The following is a 22,047-nucleotide window of genomic DNA, read 5'->3' as shown; positions in this document are numbered from 1 at the left end:
GATTCTGAAAGGGTGAAGATATGTTTTCCATAAAAGAAATTCAGGATTTAGATTTAAATGCTTTTCTTTTATACCCTAAAATAAGAATACATAGTAAAAATATGAGTTTTCCTTATTTTAAATGTATTTTACATTAATGCTGTATAAACTCTAGGAAATTCTTTTATAGTAATTGTTCCAATATTGTCTGGACAGCTCTGCTGTCCAACATGTTAAGCAAGATGCCTGGCAACAGGAGAACACCCCAAATTCTGCCAGCTACTGCTGAGTGACCTGAGTCAATATTTGTACATGCTTCACTTTCTGCCACAGTTATCACTTATATTGGCCCACACAAGCCACAAAAGTAGAGACTGACCTAGCACAATGTGTCACTCATAATGAATTCCAAGATTCAATATTACAGAGCATTTTAACTGAAAACACATTAGCAGATTATACTGTAGAACCTAGTTCTCCCTAAAATGTCTTGCCTAGCTAGATCAATATTAGAAAAAAAATGGAACCATATAAAACACTTGCAATTCAACGGTATGTAAAGAACTCTGAAGAAAACTCACCTTTATCAATGCATAGTATGGAGCTTAACTTTTAAAACAGCAAATGGGAACTTCAAAGCAATAGGTAACAATAAAACAAAGCTTTTTAAAACAATCTCAAGAAATACTTTGTTGTGGTTTCACTGTTCAATTATACATTCTGCAAATTCTTTGCCTTTGATTACTATGTAATGAGACACTTTACAGAACACATGTACATGTACACATACGTGTGCACACACACACACACACACACACACACACAAACTACTCTGATTTACAGTCACAATTTACACAAGGAGATGACTAGTCCTTACCAGAACAGGAAAACCAAAAGAAGTAACTGACGTGTAAGATAACTAAAGAAAACTTACTCTCAAAACAAAATATCATTGTTCTATGTGACATACAATTGAACTCAGCTGGCTTGTTCAGCAAGCTAGAGCATGGTATGGAAGAGCCAGAAGCCCAGGTTCTTTCACTAAAAATAGTTATAATAATAGGGAGTCTGCATTTCAATAACATGTTGTTACATTTGAACCTCATAAAGAATGCCCAGAGGTAAGCATGAGGACATCATTATTGTTCAGGTTACAGATGAGTAACCAGTTATCCAAATGGCTAAGAGCCGGAACACAGAGCTCTTGACTCCTCGAACAGTGTTGTCTCCACCACTTTGCACTACTACCAAATAATCTCTTTCAGATCCAACGACTCCATCCATTCCTATGCCTATCAATCATAGACCCATGCCACTGGTCCGAAAGGGAGTGAAATGAAATTTGCAGATAAATTAAGACAAACACACCTCTAACTTGTCAATTAACTTAAAGGAAAACCCTACTGAAATGGGTCACCAGGATCACCACTGTCTCCTCCTACCCCTTCATCAATGTTACTTAAAGTTTGCTGCAACCTTAGGATTGCTGGGAAGATAGTAAAAATTCCAATATCCAGGCTAGTTCCCATACCAGTTAAATCAGAAACTCTGGGGGTGTAACCAAGGCATCCGTGTTTTGTAAAATATTCTTGATGACTCCAAGTTTGAGAGCCAGGGCCTCAGAGGAAGTGCACAATAAAGACTGGGGGAACTAAAGTTAAGGCCATATTATATTAAACAACATCAAATGTTATACAACATGGTAGAATGGATGCAAATGATTTTATGTTTCAAATTTGAAAAGTTAACAGAACTTGGAGTTTCCTTATTTATATCAGACAGGTTTGAGAGTTGATGTCAATCTACATCACCTTTCACTTAAGAGCTGGTTCTTACAGGATGTTTCCTGTAGAACTGACAACTGCACGGACAGTCTCAAGCACTTCCCTGCTGGAAAATATTATTGCTTTCATGTCAGGAAAATGACAGTCTCAACTGAAAATCGGAGTAAAGTTACATATGATTATCAAAGACACCGAAAACAGTGAGGCTTGCAAACACCTGTAGCCTGTGGCAAGAGATTCAATGTCAGCGGCCAGTCGCTGCTTCAAAGGCACAGCTTTGTTTCTACCGTGTGAAAGAAACAAGAAACTCCTAACAGAGGTGAGGACTAAACAGATGAAGTGTAGTACTGAAAAGATACCCAAAATAGTGATTGTTTAAAAGTTGATCCATATTTAAAAAACAAAACACTAAATTAAGTGACCAGTTCCATTGGAGACACACCAGCTGACCCCTCCCCAAGCTCTTGTCAACTTTAAAGCCACAAAGATAATAAACCATATTAAAATCCTAGTACGTTTGCTTCAGATAAGCAGACACTACTAGTTAAAATAATTCTTGCCACTTAAGTGTCAACACCTCAAATTACACAAGATCGATCTCTTATTCTGAGCCCACCAAAAAACTGGATCAAGAGAAGTATCTTAAAATCATCGCAACTAACGGAGGTTTAAATATAACTTGCTTCAAACATAGGTGCGTAAATGGGAAGGTGTTCAGCACTGAAACAGACATCATGCCAACCTGTGGAATATTTCTTTCACATCTAGTTCTAGCAAGTAAACGCTGTTCTACGTTGCATTCTTTTCATGGAAATCTATGTGGTGATCTATAATTATGATCAAGCCCACATAGGAACTTAGAAGATGTGAGGGAGAACTTCAAGCCAATTTAGACTGAAACATTCGGAGGACGGAAACAAACCCCCCCCCACCCAAGCTTTAGGAACTGGCTGTAAGATTAAATATGAAGAGCAGCAATTATAAGTAAGTGTTATCATGTGGAGAGTCTGCTCTTTTAACAAACAGAAATTGATAAAGCTGACAAGTTTCCTCTCCTCAGCACACCTTCTTGACGGCACAAGCACATACAGAGAGAAACCAGAAATTAGACTCTGTTACTGTTATTCTTTAAAGGGTTGCACCTGCATGTAACACCTTTATGTGTGCGCTATGCCATCCATCTGCCTGACAATACTAGACTCTCCAAATGTTTTTAAAGAAAATTAAAATAAGCATCTGCTGATAATAATTTTATTCCATCCTGAATACTTTCGTTTTGGGCTGCTGAGAAAAAGCCACATTAAAACTACCTTTGTAACTCCTAGCAAACACATTTCAGAAGGTAGGTCTATAAATAGATGTGCTTCTGTATGCACACTGTAAATATAAAATCATCCGGCTAGAGGAGGCTGCAATTTAAACTGAAGCCCCAGGATGAACTTACCTGATTTTTAAAGTCCCATTAGAATAGCTTGCAATCAGTACAGATCTCCGTTTTCTACTTGCAGAGTAAGGCAAAGCACCCCCAACTACATTTTACTTATCTCAGTCCCATCCTTCATCAGAAGCTTTGAGATTTCATTCAGAAGCTGTTGTCCCTAAATGCTGAATATGCACAGAAACGGTAATGGAAGGGATCTAAGTTAAACCCTACAGACGCACCAAGAAAATAGCAACATCAACACCAAAAAGCAGCAAATCCTTGAGAGGTGCTTTTTCTTAGCTGCATTTCCCAAGTCTGCCTCCTTTCACACATAAAATGTCTCAGTTATGGAAGAGGATCTTACCTGAGCTGATCATACTGTGCATTCTCTGCTGAGCCAAGAGCTGCTCTCGTCCAGCCACCCCATCTGAGGAAAAACACGAGTCACTCTCGTAAATTGTCTGCAGCATATTCCAATCACTCTTACTTCAGCTACATGAAAGATTCATCGCTGCTCAGTGCACGGGCCCCAGGAGCTACCCTCCCTGGTCCTCCCTCCTCCCCGAGGAGAGGCAGCAGCCGACCAACTTCCACAATGATTCCCTTTCTGTTAAGGTGGACATACACTTTTCAAAATATCTGGACACTTTTCCTGTGTTACCAACCTGTGTACAAAGCAGAAAGGACCAAGTCGATGCTATGGCTGTCTGGAGTTTAGGTTATCCCGGAAACTAAAAGCAGGTGGGGAATAGGAATGTGCTTCGGGGTTATTGCTTTGTCAGAATAAGTAGAAAAATATTAACTGTACCCACGAGAAAAAGAAACTGATTAAACCTGGCTTATAGTTCTTCAGGCTGCTAGAGTTGCGTTGCAAGAACCCTCAGTCCTGCAAGTGGCTTCAGCCGGTGCCCTTCTATCTGTTTGTGTGCGTCTCTTCCCCCTCTCTGGTCTCTCTCAGCTCAAGTTGGCTAAAGCTAGTGATAATCCATTTGCATATGAATCAACAACGGCAGGGCCCACAGGCACAGAAATAGAACAATGGTCGGCCTGAGCCAAAAATAGGTCAAGCATGGCCGAGTGATTGGAGCCAGCATTAATGCATTTAAAAATACCCCAGCAAACCCAGCTGTCCAGCCTCTATCTTTCAAACCATAATTCTCGATTGCAGGGCCTTAAAAGCAATTAACTCTTTCCTCCCTCCCAGCTTGCTTTACACACTGTATTTCCATACTGGCGATTTGTTTCCAAAGAAAGAAAGGCAAAAAAAAAAAAAAAAAAATTAAGAATCATAATTCTAAGAGGGCAAATGCACATACATTTAATTTCATTTTATTTTTATAGTATGTGTTTTTGGAAGAGAGAGGAGAGAAGTGCAGAGCTCTGTATTGGTTCTAAAATAATACTGGAAGCTTTTGCTCATAATGTGGTTTCTGCCTCACCCACGCACAGCAATCCTGGTGTTCTATTTTTGTTGCCTGTTTCTCTGGCTACACTGCAGTTGGCTGTAGCACTAGAAGCTTTTCTGCCTTCTAGTTTCAAGACTGACAGGAGATTTAGTAGAGGTAGTTTCAGAAAACAAGCACACCCCAGAATAAAATGTTTATGAAGAACTAGGTTGATTTTTCACTTGCCATTTATGCAAGGCAATTGTCCATTTCATAAATCCTAATGTGAGCTTGGTACCACCTATCAATTTTACTGCATCCAGTTTCTATTATATCTAAATTAAAAAGAAAACATAGCTTAGGTCTGAAAATGTTGCCTCTATTTCAGCCCCTCAGGCTAAATTCAATGTGGAAAAGAAAAAGGAAAATAAAAGTGTTGATGCTATCTAATGGATGGATGCAGAACGACCAAATATATATGCACCTGTAGTTCAACCAATAAATATGGTCAGTCTTCAACTAGGAATATTCTGCATTCATTGTTACCTGAAACACAGACCTCACTTTTTGGAAGAAATGGCATTTAGAGTAGTTGATAGGCTCCCAGACCAACACACATTTTGAAATTCACCTGTAGAGTAAATGAATTATAACATATACTACTAAACATTCTATAGTCTCTGAGGTACACTTACAACATCATTTCTGTATGAGAAATAAATTCTGCATCACAAACTGGGTTGTACCATCTAGCCATTCATAAGGGCACACCCAAAAGTGATAATCCACTAGTCCTGGGAACTCTTCTTCCTTTTCTAAACTAGGTCAGTAAGGAAAATGTAATTCTTAAAGCATTAGTAGCAACAGAGAAGGAAAGGGAAAAAGCAGAGTGTTTTAAGGTTCCTAGAACAACTGGTGGAGGAAGGATCTTGGTCAACCACAGAGTGTAGGGCAGGGAAAAGAGAACAAGGAGACATAGGGTTTTGGTGGAAGGGAGGAAGCATGTTAAGTCATTAGGCAGATAACACACTGCTGAAAACAGTGGTACAGAATTTTCCTTCTTTCATAGATTAACTCCTACTTCTTGCAAAATTATGTTTGGACACATAAGTTACAAGATTTTTAAAAAATTTATTCCAAAGCACATCGGACTTAAACTAAAACGAGAAAATCTTATTTTCCTGTCACTGGAAAAAAATATCTAATTCCATTTGATATTACAACTAAACTTTCACTCAGTCAAGAAATCAATATATAAAATTCAAGAGATGGAAATATTGTGGAGCTGACAAATTAACTCAGGGATGATGTAACCAAGCGTAGCATTTTAGACCTGGGAGGAAGTTTAGAATTTGCCTACAGTGGTGTTCAAACTCTCTGTGCCTCAGGATGCCATGGGACCCTGGAATTGACTTACAGTGCTTTCTCCAGAAAAGATTCTTCCCCCGAACCAGGGCAACCTCACTTTTATTTGTTTATACTGGAATATGTAAGAGTTCTTTTGAACAACAGCTTTGTACATTAAGAAGAAAACAGCTGAGGGGCGTCTGCGTAGCTCAGTCTGTTCCTTAAGCTTCTGACTCAATTTCAGCTCAGATCATGATTTCACAGTTTGTGGGATGGAGCCCCATGTTGGGATCTGCACCTACAGTGTGGAGCCTGCTTGGGACACACACACTGTCTCTCTCTCTCTCCCTCCCTCCCTCTCCCTCCCTCCTTCTCCCTCCTGCTCTCTGCCACTCCTCCTACCCACACTCATGTGCGTGTAAATGCACACGAGCAAGTGTGCTACTCTGTCTCAAAATAATCTTTTTTAAAAAAGAAGAAAATAGTTGAAATCCAATAGTGTTGAGTACAAACAAGCTCCCTATTTTACAAAGTAAGAATTGAGGTGTGCTGAATGTTACTAAGGCTATAAAAGTACTTGTTAATGATATTATGACTAAAGAGACATGCTTTGTATCTAGCAGGTGGTCTCCCATCATATTCCCCAGTCTGGCATTCTGTCCCTTTTCAAGTGATGCAAATAATTACCTGAGATCTTCAAAATAAATTTTAGAATGATCTAGTGATGAAAAATGGAACCACCAATTGTTTCAGCGTGGTTTTGAACAGAATAGGCAAAACAGTGATAAACATGTAAGAGGGATGACAAAATCCTACTAATGCCATAATACACATCCTTTGTCATTTCAAATTTAAGTGACCCCTTCAAATTGCAATTGACAAAAACAGTTGCTGAGCTTTTATCATCAAGAAAAGTAAAACTCCAAAAGAGTGAGTTAGTAATTATCCTATTTCTCAGAGGTTCTAGGAAAAGGCATACCACATAAAATAGTGTAATGTGTCTTCTTCATGTTGACCAAGTTATTTCACTTGAGATTTTCTCCCCACATGCTTTCAGTATTTTGTTTGTTTGTTTGTTTGGTTTTGTTTTGTTTTTACCATTAATAGTCTTGCCTTTTACCTCTTGACAATGAAAAGTTAGTTTAGGGTGAAAAGACATCAGACACATCATAAAATAGGTATCGCTTGTTTCTCAGAGGAAAAATAAGCATCATTAAGATCACCAGGAAGTATACTGATTACCATAGTTCCATTAACCAACAACTTAAGTATTAAGAATGTTGTGTAATGCCTCTCACATCATATCGACAATGTCAGTAAAGAAATGTCAGTAAGTTTCTTTTTGTGCATTTATAAAATCAATTTTACTGATGGGAAAAAAACTATTACATTTTGTATTATAAAAACTGTAACAAGCTAGTACAAATGCTAGGCTAGAATAAATAGGCATTAAAAAAATCTCAATATAATGAATGTTAACTCAATTTAATAAAAATGTTGGAAATTGATCTAAAAATCATTTTACATTCATTTTACACTCATTCAATAAATGTTAATATTATCTACTGATGGAAATGAAACCACTGTCTAATTATTTAAGTGGTTATTTTAAACAGAATATGCAAAACTAGTGATAAATTAATAGGAGGGATACCAAAATGTCATTCAAAAGCAATTATGATAATTCCAATTATTTTTATGCAGGTATATAGACAACACAAAAAGATGTATAAAAATCTATATGGCATCAAAATATTTCCTAAAATATCCTTGGACCCATAGCTCACATTGATCTTTTCTCAAATCAGTCCCACTGGAAAGAAGCAAATAAGGTAATATAGCCTGATATATTCTAAAACACTAAGGTAACCTCTGCTCATCTGTAATCAAACACAGACTTTTCATGTAGCACCAAATCTTATGATTCTGAAATCTAGACAAAGTATTTCACTTTGCCTGAAATATTAATTCTGTTTTACAGGAAATCTACAAAATTACTCACCAACACCTGGAACTCCTCACTCATTTTCTGACTCGCTCATGTTGCTTTTTCACCCATCCTCACGTTTCTCAAACTATTGTCACAGCAATAAAGTTATACGTACTTGTCTGTAAGTAGTAGACTTGGTTCACCTAGACTCCCAACGAACAGGCAATAGAGTACAGGGTGCTAATTTTTATTTGGAATTAAGTAGTCTATTTATCTTATTTTTCTATCTCTTAGAGAAACATCGCCAATTGTTATTAAATAGTGGATGTTCAATTTACAAGTGATTCCTTTCCACTAAAACAACCTAATTGGTTACCAAATGGTCTTCTGATACCCTTTACCTGTTCTTGGGACCAGGCGAGATTTCCTTATCTGAAGACCATTTGGTAACCAATTACCAGGGAGGCTGTTTTATATGAAAACAAAACAACATCAACAAAAGCTCTAGAACTGTTGGCCTTGATTTGATTGATAATAATTTCTTCTCTAACTTTTCCCTTCAAATGGGACATGTTGATCCATGATTTATTGTATTTCTAGGGGATTTCAGAGCATCAAGGTCACCTGGGAACTTGTGAGAAATGCAATTTATGGGGTACTTCCTATCCTAGAAGTACTAAATCACAATCTCTGGGAGGAATCTGTATTTTATAAGACCTTCAACTGATGCACGATAAAGTGTGACAATCAGTAGAGAAGATCAAGCTTTCCAAATCAACGATTAGATGGCTAAAATACATAAATGGAATAAGTATCTTTTTTGGGTCCAATTTTAAACAAGCCAGTATTATTAGAGAATAATTTATTTTAAATGAAAATAATTAAACTATGTAAGAGACTGAAGAAGACAATTAATATTCAAAGTAGAAAGAGGAGGATCATCCAAAAAAGTATCTCTTAACTGGCAGATGAGCCCAGCATTGTACATTTAAGATGATAGGGATGCGTGCACTGCTTTTCTTCACTAAGACAGGTTGTTCCAGGTTCTCTTCTTCTATTTGTCAGTTGCACATCAGTCTCTCTGTGCAGAGCTCAGTGCGGCCAGTCCAGGAGAAGAAAGCAGTATGATATCATATTCAACATGTACTATTTCATCGCTATTCATTTTTACCATAGTGTCTTATTAAAATCTCAATAATTAACTCCAAATCAATAATAAACCACAATTTTATAAAGCTATATGCATGTATGAAAAATAATCTTTTGTTGAAATCAAATGAAATGTAATTGCACTTTCATTTTTGCATTTATTTCCTTGTCTTCTGGACAAAATAACCAGTGAAAAAGGTCAGACAACAGACTGCAACAGAAATGATCTCACGTGGATTCCTTAATGTAATGATCATCATCGAGTACAGTTTGAGTAAACAAAGTTTTCAAATATCTTCCTTTTGGAGTATTTTAACGATATTGGCACTAGGAAATTAACATAAAAATACATTTGTAGTTACACTTTATAGTACTGGATCTAATAACTGTAGTGATGGCAAAGTTTCTAGAAAAGTCTGGTTATCAATTGCATTGGCTCACGTCTACATGTTCTATTTTTAATTGGTAAATTCCATTGATTATACCATTCTGACTCAATGTTCTCAAAGAAATATAGGTTTAGATTCAACCTTCTCTCCCTGCAAGTCACTTAGAAACAGCACAGTAGTTTTTACACTTTGTATTATGGTACTGTAAACTTATTTCACATACAATAACTATTTCATATGTACAAACAGGCTCAATGTAAATATAAGTACGCATCAACCGTTAATCTTTTCTTTTGCTTTAAGTGGCACGTAATGGCTCATGCTGATAATCAAACATCATTTTCTTAACAGCATTAGTTTTGAAATACAAACCAACCTGGACTAACCTATCCCATGTTTACTAAAGTAAGTATGTATAAGATATTTACAAGACAAACTTTTAATAGAAATCTTAGTTTCAAGACAAAATATTATTTCTGGCTACAAGGCTATGAAAATCAAAATTCTGGAAGAATTCCAGTTAAGTAAAATTAGCTTTCTGATCTTCACTATTTGGTATGATTCAAAAATTTAATTTTATATTATTCTACAAAGTAGGTGTTCATATGTAGCCACACGTTTAACAGTTATCATCTTATAAATAAATGGGATTCTGATCATCAAAAATCAATAGTGGTGTGTAGCACCTGAATGAATACTATATTTGAGAGCTGTGATAAGACTGATTTCCACATGCTAATATAAGTTCACCAGACATCAAAAAATCAACCCAGAAATGTCATTTCTTGCCACAAAGGTCAAGCTGATATTTACCATAGCAAACCACTACCTATCACCATGTTAAATCAAGAGAATGCCAGAATGCTTGCCACTGAAAATAGCAGCAACATTTTTTATATTGCAATTATATTCTGACTTCATAAATGATCTAATTGGATGTCAACTACCATATTTAAGAAACAGCAAATGCCCAAGCACTTATTTTTTTGCCTTATCAAAAATATTTATAGCAGTGGTGTATAACTAAATTATATACATTTGCAATTAGCCGTATCACTAAGTTTATTAGATGTCCATGGGTAAGGAATCTTTCCTGTTTCATGATGGTTTACTTTAACAGAATTCTTTCAGTTACCATTTGTCTGATAGATATTTTTCCACTCCTTTGTTTTCACCCTTTGCATCCTTTAAGAATAACTTTTATAGACAATATATACCTGGATGATTTTTTTCCTTTCATCCCATAGAAAAGTCTCACATTTGGTAACTTCATGGAAGGAAATAGTGGCCCTTGTTGGTTCATCATCTTCTCAAGAGCAAAAAAAGTAGTAAATCCACCTCATCTTTCAAAAGCCTGCACATATACATTACTTCCTTGGCAAAGCCTTCCCTGATCTGAGCAGTCATGAATGACAAGACCTAACTCTGTCCTTACGTATATCATAACAAGAGTCTTTGGATATTTCAACAATTTGGTTACATATCTGTTTCCCATGCTAGGCGTCAACAAGTCAAGAACAGATCTGTCATTCATCTATGTGCCTATTTCACACTGCCTAGCAAATAGTAAGCACTCTATATGATATGTGAATCTATGTAAATATACATATGTTTGATTTTTATACACTTTCATTCATGCTTGTTTTCACAGATAAATGTCAGGCAAACAATTTCCATCGTCTGCATCAGCCATTCGCATTCCACCCTTCCCCAAATTTATCTCCAGAGTTAGTTTTCCTCTCTCAAAAGGGTAATCTCACACACCCAATTCCAACATCATCCTGGTCATATAAGTATGATGATTATGTTGCATACAGTACTTTTCAGGACAATAATGTAACCATTCATAAGCTTTGTGTCATCAATATAAAACACAAGAGATGGTAAATTCTATCATGCTTTATTTTCCTAGGATTAAGCACAGGAAATTAAAAAATTCAAGATTCTAGAGAATTTACTGAAAACCTTCCCATTTCTACACTGAAACTATTTTTACTAAAAAGGAGTTTTGAACATTTTAACAATTGTTCCTGTGCTCTTGGGGCTCTCCTGGACTCTTATAATGGCCAGCTTGGCTCCAGGTAACAGTGACATGACTCTTCTGAAAACATCAAAGCTCTAATCAAAAAAGTTCCACTTTATATTCTCATTGACATAGAGAATTCCCTTTCAGTTTTAAAGAGCTCCTACATTGTCTAAGTCTTTAGAAGGAGGGGCCTTATGTTCACATGTTTTTTAAATCAAAAAGAGATATATTCTGGAAAATGTGCAAACTTCAGTGTCAGATATGAATTTACACTTGATTCATGAAAAACAGCGAATATATTTCATATGAAGGGCAACTACATTACATTCTAAATAATGTGGCTTATACGATGGAGACAGGCCTCTGGATCCAGACAGAATTTGACTTGAATCCCCCCTCTCATTTAGTAGCCAGTTATAAGTTGGATAGCTTGGATAAGTTACTTAATCATTCTTAGTCATAATTCCCTCATTTTAAAAATATTAACCTCAGCTTCACAGTCACTTATGGAGCTTCAAAGCATTGAGATAAAGACCTTGAGAGGAAATGGGGTAAGAAAAAGGCTCAAAGAGAACAAGTCATCTACAATTACCATCTGGACAAGACAGTGACTATATTTGCAGGGGCTTTTATATATAAACATTTAACCAAGATGTGATCTTTATTTTATCTGTATTTAGTGTTGCAAATGAGTTGTAAATCCAGCTGAAAGAGGAATGCCCTTTAAGAACTTCCTCTGATACAAAGCTCCAAGTATAAAATTAAGTGTTAGTTAAAAGGAGGACCTTCACATAGCAGCTAGTAGTGTTTTCTGCCAAGCAAGATTGGTTTATATGATCAAATTAATATTTGCTGAATAATGTATTAAAAATGTTTTGTGGGGGCACTTGGGTGGCTCAGTCAGGCAAGCCTCTGACTCTTGACTTGGGCTCAGGTCATGATTTCATGATTTGTGAGATTGAGCCCCATGTCAGAGCCTGCTTTTCTCTCTCTCCCTCTCTCTCTTAAAATAAATAAACTTAAAAAAAATCCTCCTGTTTTAAAAAAAAAGTACTTTATGAATGTCATCTATGGAGCTTAAAAAGTAAGACAAAATATATACACATCATGTCTGACAAGAAACATATACCACAATGCTATATAATTAATATATGCTGAATGTGGCCCCATACTATGTCATACTTTTCGAAGCCCATGAGAGAAGAAAATACTCATGTTGTCAACTTTGCATTTCTCTGGTCGATATTCTTCCCAAAGCATTCATAGAAACATTCACCGTGTCTTTCTTCAACTTCATTCGTCTCATCCCTGCACCCTTTGCCTATTATTTCATATTCTGTTCCTGTTACCCTGCCCAATACGTATGGAACTAAAAAGGGAAGGGAGTATTTATTTCCCCAAATTGTATCAACTTAATAAGGACTAAGAAATCATGGTTATAAAATAAACATGGTAAAAAAATGAAAAAAAATTGACATGTGCTTTGCAGGGTTGCTTTAATATTTAGAAATATGAATATAAAATTTCCACCATTATGGCAAGAACATAATAGGTATTCAGTACTCTTAAGTTACTATTATAGCACACTATTAATACACACATCAAGAAGTGAATAATCAAGGGCCTACTTAGATTTCTGTATTCTGAACTAAGATAATACCTATTTCTCAAAATCAGCTATAATATTAGAAAACAGAATATAAAAGACAAATTCGAAGGGAAAATTTTTATCACTCTCCAGGCTGATAAACACACCATGTGTATTCAGCAAGTCACTGATTCCTAATTGAATAATAAGAAATGGAAATAACGAGCAAGAGGGGAGTAGTATGTCCCAGCCTATTTGCAAAGCTTACTTTGTGAGGTCTAATCAGATATTTTAATAGGAGACACAAAGATTCATAGCAACTCACATGTGTGCCATTTAATCACAACCTAGGAGTATCACCAATCCACAATGCATTTCCCCCCAGCTAATGACTTCATTCCAGATGGCAGGGACTCTATTTAAAATCAATAAGCTAACATTAGTTATTTCACCTGAAGCTATAACAACCTGTTTTTGTTTTCTTTTTTGTAATGAAGTGAAGACTGCTGTCTTCTTATTTTGGCTCTATCTGAAGGAAATTCTCAGCAGTACTTCCTGTAAGTAGCAGAGACCCCTCGGAAGCCAAATTCACTTATTTTAAATTCAAGACTTTACCTGGATTAAAATTTAGTAATTTTTGATTATTTAAATCATGAATAATTACGTATTGACTTGATGGAACCCAAAGCTAGTTGAGGGAAACTAAAGTCTAGGAGTAATTAACATTCCGAAGGCTAAATGGTAAGAAATTCTCAAGCACAGGCTAATGCTGTTCCCTTTATAAACTAGGGAGAAGGCATTAGTAAAAAATGACAGTTAAAACTCTCAAGCATTTCATTTTATTTAAAATATGTAGTTGAACTTGAACAACATAGGTTTGAACTTAATGTGTCCGCTCATACATTGATTTTTTTCAGATAAATATAGTACTGTGAATTTATTTTCTCCTTATGATTTTTAAATAACATTTTCTTTCTGTAGCTTACTTTATTCTAAGAATATAGGATATAATATATATGACATACAATATGTTACATAAAATATGTGTTTTTAAAAATTTTTTAAATGTTTATTTTTGAAAGAGACAGCATGAATGGGGGAGGAGCAGAGAGAGAGGGAGACAAAGGATCTGAAGTAGGCTCTGTACTGACAGCAGAGAGTCTGATGCAGGGTTTGAACTCAGGAACCCTGAGATCAAGACTTGAGCAGAAGTCAGATGCTCAACTGACTGAGCCACCCAGGCACCCCTTACATAAAATATGCTTTAATCGACTGTTTATGTTTTCAGGAAGTCAACAGTAAGGCTATTAGTAAAGTCTGGGGGGAGTAAAAAGTTATATATGGATTTTTGACTGTACAGGTGATTGGCATCCTAACTCCCAAGTTGCTCAACGGTCAAGTGTACTTCACTCGAGACAGGATCAACCACACATAGAGCATATCATGAAAAACAAATTTTTAAGCCAATATGAGGGATGAGAAATGAGAACCAATAATTATTGTCAAGGTCTATGCTAACATGGCCACCTTCGTATATCACAATATAACATGACTCATATTGTTAATATCCAGTCATTAGGGTAAACCTAAAGTAGTATTTTCACTATTTCCAAATGAATTATGTATGGATTATCATAACATTTCAAGAATGTTAGAATCATTAAATATAGAGTATACTGGTTGTCAGACATCCAAACGTATATGATTCAAAACAGTTGACAAGAAAATGCAAGATTAAAATGGCACTAAAAAATTTGAATCTGTGCCATTGGGTATAATGTACAGACAGTCACGATATCTGATCAGTTTTTCAAATAATAAAATCTATTAACTTGGAACATAATAACCAATGTAGCATCGTTCTTAGGAAATCAGACAGAAAAGACAAAGAATTTGATTTGTAAAAAAATTAAATGATTTTATTAAAAAAAATTTCTCCAGAAATTGCTATGTACATCCAGCAACAATTTTAATTTTCCAGAATAAAGTTTCTTAACGTGGTGGTGAACTGAATGAGAAGACACAGTCCATACCCTGCCCATTCTTCATTCCAAAAACACTCTTCCCAGGATTTTCCTATGATCACAACAATGATGTCTACCAACACAACCCATAAATCAAAACTCATCCACTATCAAACAGTCTTTTTTTGGGTTCACTCTTCTTGTTTTGTTTTTTGTTGTCTTTGTTTCTGCCTTGCCTCATTTTTCATTAGGCTCTTTAGAACCACTGTATCCCTACTGTATTTCACTGCTTTTTAAAATGTCTAGTTGCTTAACATGATGTCTCCCTCATTCCAGCAATTACTGCCTAGTCTTTAGGGACAGGTATTCACACACCAGCCTCTGGCGCCTTTGTTTTCTCACATACAAATCAGAAGTTAATTTTCTTCCTGCCCCAAACCTAAGTATATATTACTTAACCATTAATATCCATGCTTTCCCTGCCTCTTTTATCTTTCTTTGTAGTATACATCAAATACATGATTCAGTGTCGTTTTCTTTGACTAATGTTCTTACTGCAAAAGTAAGCAGTAGCAAAAGTAATCCATTTGACTGACCAATTCCTTAAAAGATACATTAGCCTTGTTCTGTTTTTAATTATAAGAGTTTCCTACATTTATACAACAATTATTGTTTCCTTTGACAACACTGTCCTTTCAAAGGGTTCTGGGAAGAAGGACCTCAGATGTTCAGGCAAAATGAGGAGGACTGGTAGGGGCAATGTGTAATGGAAAGTTCTGGAACAGTAGAAACTAGCACACCTGGCTATTAATGTTCACTCGGTAACACTGTGATCTTGTGGCCCAGGGAATGCACATGTCCTTTGAATCCTAGCACTCTGTTCTTAAAAACATACCACTGCTCCAGAAAAAAATAAAATAACATAAAATAAATAAGGGCTCAACATGAATTAGGAAGGAATATTATTCTTCAAAATTATGAAGAAGTATTATGAAAGGCATTCCTTAATAATTCTTGTTTTTAATCCTCTAATTCTATTTTTTTAGCCTTTTGTCACATCAATTTCTAATATTTGAGTAGCAGAATAATATCTCAAGTGCTGGAAGACAGTGGAAATCAAGACAACAATACAAAACAATATCCATGTGGGGGGAAATAGTTAAAAAGATAACCCTGGAGAGGCACTTGCGTGGCTCAGTTGGTTAAGCATCCAACTCTTGATTTCAGCTCAGGTCACAATCTCAGGGGCGGGAGCCAGAGCATTGTAGGGCTTGTTGGGCTCTGCACTGAGCATGGAGCCTGCTTAGGATTCTCTCTTGCTCTCCCTCTCTGCCCCAATCCCCCACTCTCTAAATAAATAAATAAATAAATAAATAAATAAATAAATAGTTTAAAAAAAAAAAGATTGTCTCTCTCCCTCTCCCTCCCCTTCAAAAAAAAAAAAAAAAAAAAAAAAGATATCCCTGGAATGTGGCAACAGTGTGACAGTGCATGCTGGCATCCATTATTAAAGATCAGGGTCCAGGGTTCTGCTCCTGTTTTCAGTTCAGACTCCTTCTCTCCTTGCCAGAAAGAACAGAATCTGATCTTTTTTGTTGGTCCAACTTTTCAGAGAAAATGCAGAGCACGGTCAGAACTAAAGAGGCTCTTGGCTACCTGATCATGCCTCAGGAATACACAACTTGCAACAGGCATTTGATAAACATACTGGAGGAGAACTAACTCCTGTTAAAAATGCTAGTGGTGAAGACTTGGCACTTAAAGTGACCCACAAGCAATTACAGACACACAGACTAATCATTTTTCTGCAAACTGCAGCAAGGTCTTGACATGAGTAAGGAACAACCAGACAAAAATCATCATACCATAATGTGCCCCCCCCCCCCGAAAAGAAACTCCAGTGTTCAGACTATGTAAGACAAGAAATGCAGACTGGACATAGCTCCATATGATAAAGGTAAGATAGGAATTGAAGATTCATGTCAGGAGTCATCATTTGTCAAATATAATTTGCTTATTTAATAGTATGATAAATCATTGTATGGTTTATCAACACACATTAAATCATTTTGATATTCCTAAAGCCTGGAGTACAAAGAAATTTTCTAGGTTATGTAACAGATGCTGGGGTAAAACCTGACTACTGGAGACAAAACTCTGGTACTCAAAGTGAACAGAACCCGTTATTACCTTATAAAACTGTCATAGCATTCAGCAGTTCACAGCAGCCCTTGGTTAAGAATACGCATTTGAGTAACCAACCCCAAAGTAAGATGCAAGTAAGTTAAGTCCTTTATCTATACTTTTGAACACCATGAAGGAAATGACAGACCATTAAAATGCACTCTATAGTATGTCAGCTATAACACGATAATTACATTCCAGAGAAAATTCATATTCTGTTAATATGCTGCCTAGATAACAAGTGTAATGGGTGACAGGGTCATCAGTAAAATGGTCAAAACCTATGTTATTTTTAAAGTTAACATCATCAACATCATTATCATCATCTAATATTATGATTAAAATTTTTAATTGTTGGGGCGCCTGGGTGGCTCAGTCAGTTGAGTCTCTGACTTCGGCTCAGGTCATGATCTCGCAGTTCGTGAATTCGAGCCCCGTGTCAAGCTCTGTGCTGACAGCTCAGAGCCTGGAGCCTGCTTCAGATTCTGTGTCCCCCTTTTTCTCCACCCCACCCCTTCTTGTGCTCTGTCTCTCTCTGTCTTTCAAAAATGAATAAACATAAAAAATTTTTTCAATAAAAAAATTTTTAATTGTTAATTAGGGAAATAAGTTGGACCCCTCCCACCCTTACACTCTTGCCCCCCAGCCCCCCCCCCCACAAAACCAACAACTACAGCTCGGCCAGAGGCTGTCAACAGTGGATGGGTAAATGCAGGAAACAACAGACAGGACTTGTGTGGAGGAGAGGCAGGTGGGTCCTGAGCCAAAGCTGAGAGAGGCAGGGCCCTAGGGCAAGGGCTGCATTTCAAGGGGGGCCTTGGAGGAAGAGCTTGTTGCCTCTAGCCAGCAGCTGAACAAGGACAGGGGTGTGCATCAGTGGTGAGGGACTGACTGGGTGGAGGCACTGGTTTTTAGTTTCTCAAATATGGTCACCATGGCTCCCGTGGCCAAACTAGCAGCCAATCGATAGCTTTTTCTTTTCCCTTTCTTACTGAAAGTTACTATGTTTCTACACCTATGGTTTCCTACGCTTGGAAAAAAAAATCACATATGAACCAACATCCACTTTATATTCTTATTACCCTCCCATTTACCAATCACGTTTGATTTAATTTTTCTAACAGGAACATGAATCGTAGCAAGACAGATTGACCACCTTAAAGGTCCCTTCATTTTCTCTCACTCAATTCACCACCCTGATACACAGAAAGCGCCTTCCTCAGCACACTACAACTGTGTTAGACAGATTCCTCCAGATCCAGCACCTGGGGCCCTCTTTTTGTCCTACTCACTCACCCTTCCTAGAAACTGACTAGCAAATCAGGAACCCCATGGCCCACAGGGTGGAGGAAGGCACTTACCATCCCCCCTCCAACAGGATCAGCTTGTCTGGCTTTAGAATATTCCACCACAAGATCTCTGACTGAACTTCAGTTTTAACATCTTGTTATCTTAGAGGCAGAATGGTACAGGGAGAAAAGCAAAGATGCAGATTTACCCCTGACTACATGGCATTCCGGCTTTAGGGTCTGGGGCAAGTTATCCTCAATTTTACCTACATATTGGCTACTATCATATATCCCTAATAGAGGTGTTGCTTTGGTGACATATTAAATGCCTAACACAAACCTTGGTAAATAGTTGCTGATCAATAAAATAGTAGCTAATTAGTATGTCTTAAACCCACACTCAATCAGTTTACTTTTATCTTAGACAAAATACAAACAAGTTGGTTGGCAACAGATCGAAAGAAAAAAATAAGAAGGAAAGGGTGGTTCTGGAAACAGGCAATTTCTGATTTTTGAAAAGTCAGAGGTCAATTCATAAGATAAAGAATGAGGAAAATCTTCATAAATATCTCTAAGCCTTGTGATCTAGTATAAGCGAGCACTGGCACACAGGTCTTCTTACACACCATTAGCATATGGCATAATATTAAAATAATGTTAATAAGAATGTTAATGATTGCCCTGAGTGATGGTTAAACTAGATAAAGTACTCTTCATTTAAGAAATCATAGGGGCGCCTGGGTGGCTCAGTCGGTTGGGCGTCCGACTTCAGCTCAGGTCATGATCTCGCAGTTCGTGGGTTCAAGCCCCGCATCGGGCTCTGGGCTGATGGCTCAGAGCCTGGAGCCTGCTTCGGATTCTGTGTCTCCCTCTCTCTCTGACCCTCCCCCGTTCATGCTCTGTTTCTCTTTGTCTCAAAAATAAAATAAACGTTAAAAAAAAAAAAAAAGAAATCATAGAAGTGGGGCGACTGGGTGGTTCAGTTGGTTGAGCATCTGACTCTTCATTTCGGCTCAGGGCATGATCCCAGTGTTGTGGGATCGAGCCAGCATCTGGCTCTGAGCTGAGCTTAGAGTCTGCTTGGGATTCTCTCTCTCTCTCTCTCTCTCTCTCTCTCTCTCTCTCTCTCTCTCAACCTCTCTCTTCCTGTCCCCCTCCCCCATTCTCTCTGTTTGTTTAAAATAAAAAAAAATCAGGGGCGCCTGGGTGGCTCAGTCGGTTAAGTGTCCGACTTCGGCTCAGGTCATGATCTCACGGTCCGTGAGTTCGAGCCCCGCGTCGGGCTCCGTGCTGACCGCTCAGAATCTGGAGACTGTTTCAGATTCTGTGTCTCCCTCTCTCTCTGATCCTCCCCTGTTCATGCTCTGTCTCTCTCTGTCTCAAAAATAAAAATAAACGTTAAAAAAAAATTTAAAAAAATCATAGATGCGAGACTACAAAGAAAAAAATTAATATTGAGATAAACTGTGCCCAAGGATAGAAAAAAATCAGTATTTAATATTAATATCATTCTTCACTCGATAAGCAAATTCTAAAATTAGTATGGAATAGCAAAGCTCCAAGGAAGGTAATCACAATTTTGAAGGAGATCAAAATGAGAGCATGTGCCTTATCATCTTAAAGACTTACCTGGTAAGTTATTATAAAGAGAATGCCTTATTGGTTCAAATAAAAAATAAAAGGTAAGATAACAGAATAGAGCAACAAAAAGTATAGGCCCACTTATGTATGAAAACTTTACATAGGTCAGTTCTGGAACCACAGTAAGTGGAGATCTTCAACAAATGGTTCCAGGATAGCTAGTTCCCTAGGTTAAACTATTACAGCCCTAGAAATTAGATGTTTATATTAAGCTATACACAGGTATACACACACTCACAGAATTAACTCCAAGTAGTTTAATGATCTATATACAAAGAGTAAACTTAAAAAAAAATAGAAAAAAAAATGTAAAGGAGTATGCTCAGATCCTCAGATTAGGGGTGGAATTGTTCAACAAGACACAGAAAAACACAAATCATTCAAAAAAAGACTGATAAATATGACATAAGAATATAAGTTTTGTACAAACTATTAAAGAGAAATTAATGGCACATTAGTTAATGTGCCATTAATTAATTAATGACAAATTAATGACACACTGAGAAAAAACATTTACAGCACATTTAACCAACCAATGACTAGTATTCAGAATATAATAATAACATTTACAAAGCAGTTTGAAAAGATACAACCCAATAATAAAGTAGGCAAAAGATAAAAATAGGCATTCACTAAAAAGGAATGTCTAATCCATGTATAAAATATGGTAAAGGATACTAATAATCAGGAAATAAAAAATTAATCCATAACAAGATACAGTTATAAATCCAGTGCATAGGTAAAAACTGAATTAGTAATACCAAATATTAATAAGAATGTTGAATAATAAGAACTCTTACACTTTGACAGCGTAAGTTTATTTCATTACAAACATTTCATTTAATGAAGGCTAGATTTTCTGAAGAAATTACTAAAGTGGCAACACTTTGTGTTTTCTAAGGCAACTCAATATTCATAAAATCCTAAACTGAATCTTGCCTAAGCTTACCCTTCTCTCTCTTTTTGCTTAATTAAACTAAATGTATTCTTTTAAGATTTTCTCTTTGTAACTTTGCTATTAACAATGAGAAATTACTATGGCACGTGAAATAAAAGTTGATTTCCAAATTAAGTAATGAAACAGAAAAGGAAAGAGCTAATGCGCAGCCCATCATCTTGAGAATAAGTGCAGCATAGAATTAGTAAATGCATAAATTGCACTTAAAAGTACAGTCTCTTTTTCAAAGATGATTACTACTTTAAGGAAGGCTTAGTGTGTCTGTTGACAGTCCTCAGGAAATTAAAGTATTGACTGATCTTTGTCTCTAGTATCAAAGGCAAGAACTGTTAAATGCAGAAATAGTCATGATAGGTAAACATATTTTAACTTGACAAAACGAAAACTACTGATATTGTTATTTAAAATATCTGAATAAATATACCGCTGGCAGAAAGGGCAGAAGGTAATTATGCTCTCTTAAAGGGTATTAATAGACAAAAAAATTTATGACTGTTCTAAAGTTCTTTTGATTTTCATGAATGTTTGAGATCAACATAATTTAAGAATAATGGCAAATATTAAAAACCAACATAACATTACATTCTGAAAATCACTCTTTTGTAATCTGTCAAGTGATAAGACCTCACCAGTTTTAAGTTTTGAAGATTCGTGAATACTAGGAAGTGTGACCAGAAATGAATTTTGAGACCACCATAAAGCTCTTCAATTACAAAAATGTATTTAACTAGTAAGGAAATATTTTCTCCATACGGACACAATTTGACCTTATAAATGACCCATCTCAGTTATGTTTCATAAATATAGTCTTCTGATTCCTGAAATAAACATATGTATGAGTGCGGTTTTGTTTGCCTGTTTATATATAAAACTAATTAACTCCTCTGCCAGCCTTGGTTCAGAAATTTTGACACATTGGCTATTTGGGCTTCCCTGCACAGCTTTTAGCCACCTATTGTCAACTGTTAAACTATCAGTTCATGGGGGCCAACTGAGCTCCCAGAGGCTATT

At 36.5% G+C, this 22,047-nt stretch overlaps 1 protein-coding gene across 4 annotated transcripts in view; it reads right to left on the bottom strand.

The window, feature by feature from the left end:
* The window catches only part of HDAC9 (histone deacetylase 9), a 955,850-nt gene that overhangs the window by 525,492 nt on the left and 408,311 nt on the right, over window positions 1-22,047 (bottom strand). For 3 of the 4 annotated variants that reach the window (XM_042967858.1, XM_042967863.1, XM_042967868.1), the window contains exon 4: window positions 3,551-3,613. In XM_042967858.1, coding sequence (XP_042823792.1) covers window positions 3,551-3,613 — 63 coding nt within the window. Of the gene's footprint in view, window positions 1-3,550; window positions 3,629-22,047 lie in introns of those variants that run through there. The other variant, XM_007089078.3, reaches the window with a different exon arrangement.

This window comes from Panthera tigris, chromosome A2, assembly GCF_018350195.1.
Source record: "Panthera tigris isolate Pti1 chromosome A2, P.tigris_Pti1_mat1.1, whole genome shotgun sequence".
Lineage (NCBI taxonomy): Eukaryota > Metazoa > Chordata > Mammalia > Carnivora > Felidae > Panthera > Panthera tigris.
Note: the sequence above shows the minus strand (reverse complement) of the source record. Positions and strands in the feature narration are given on the sequence as shown.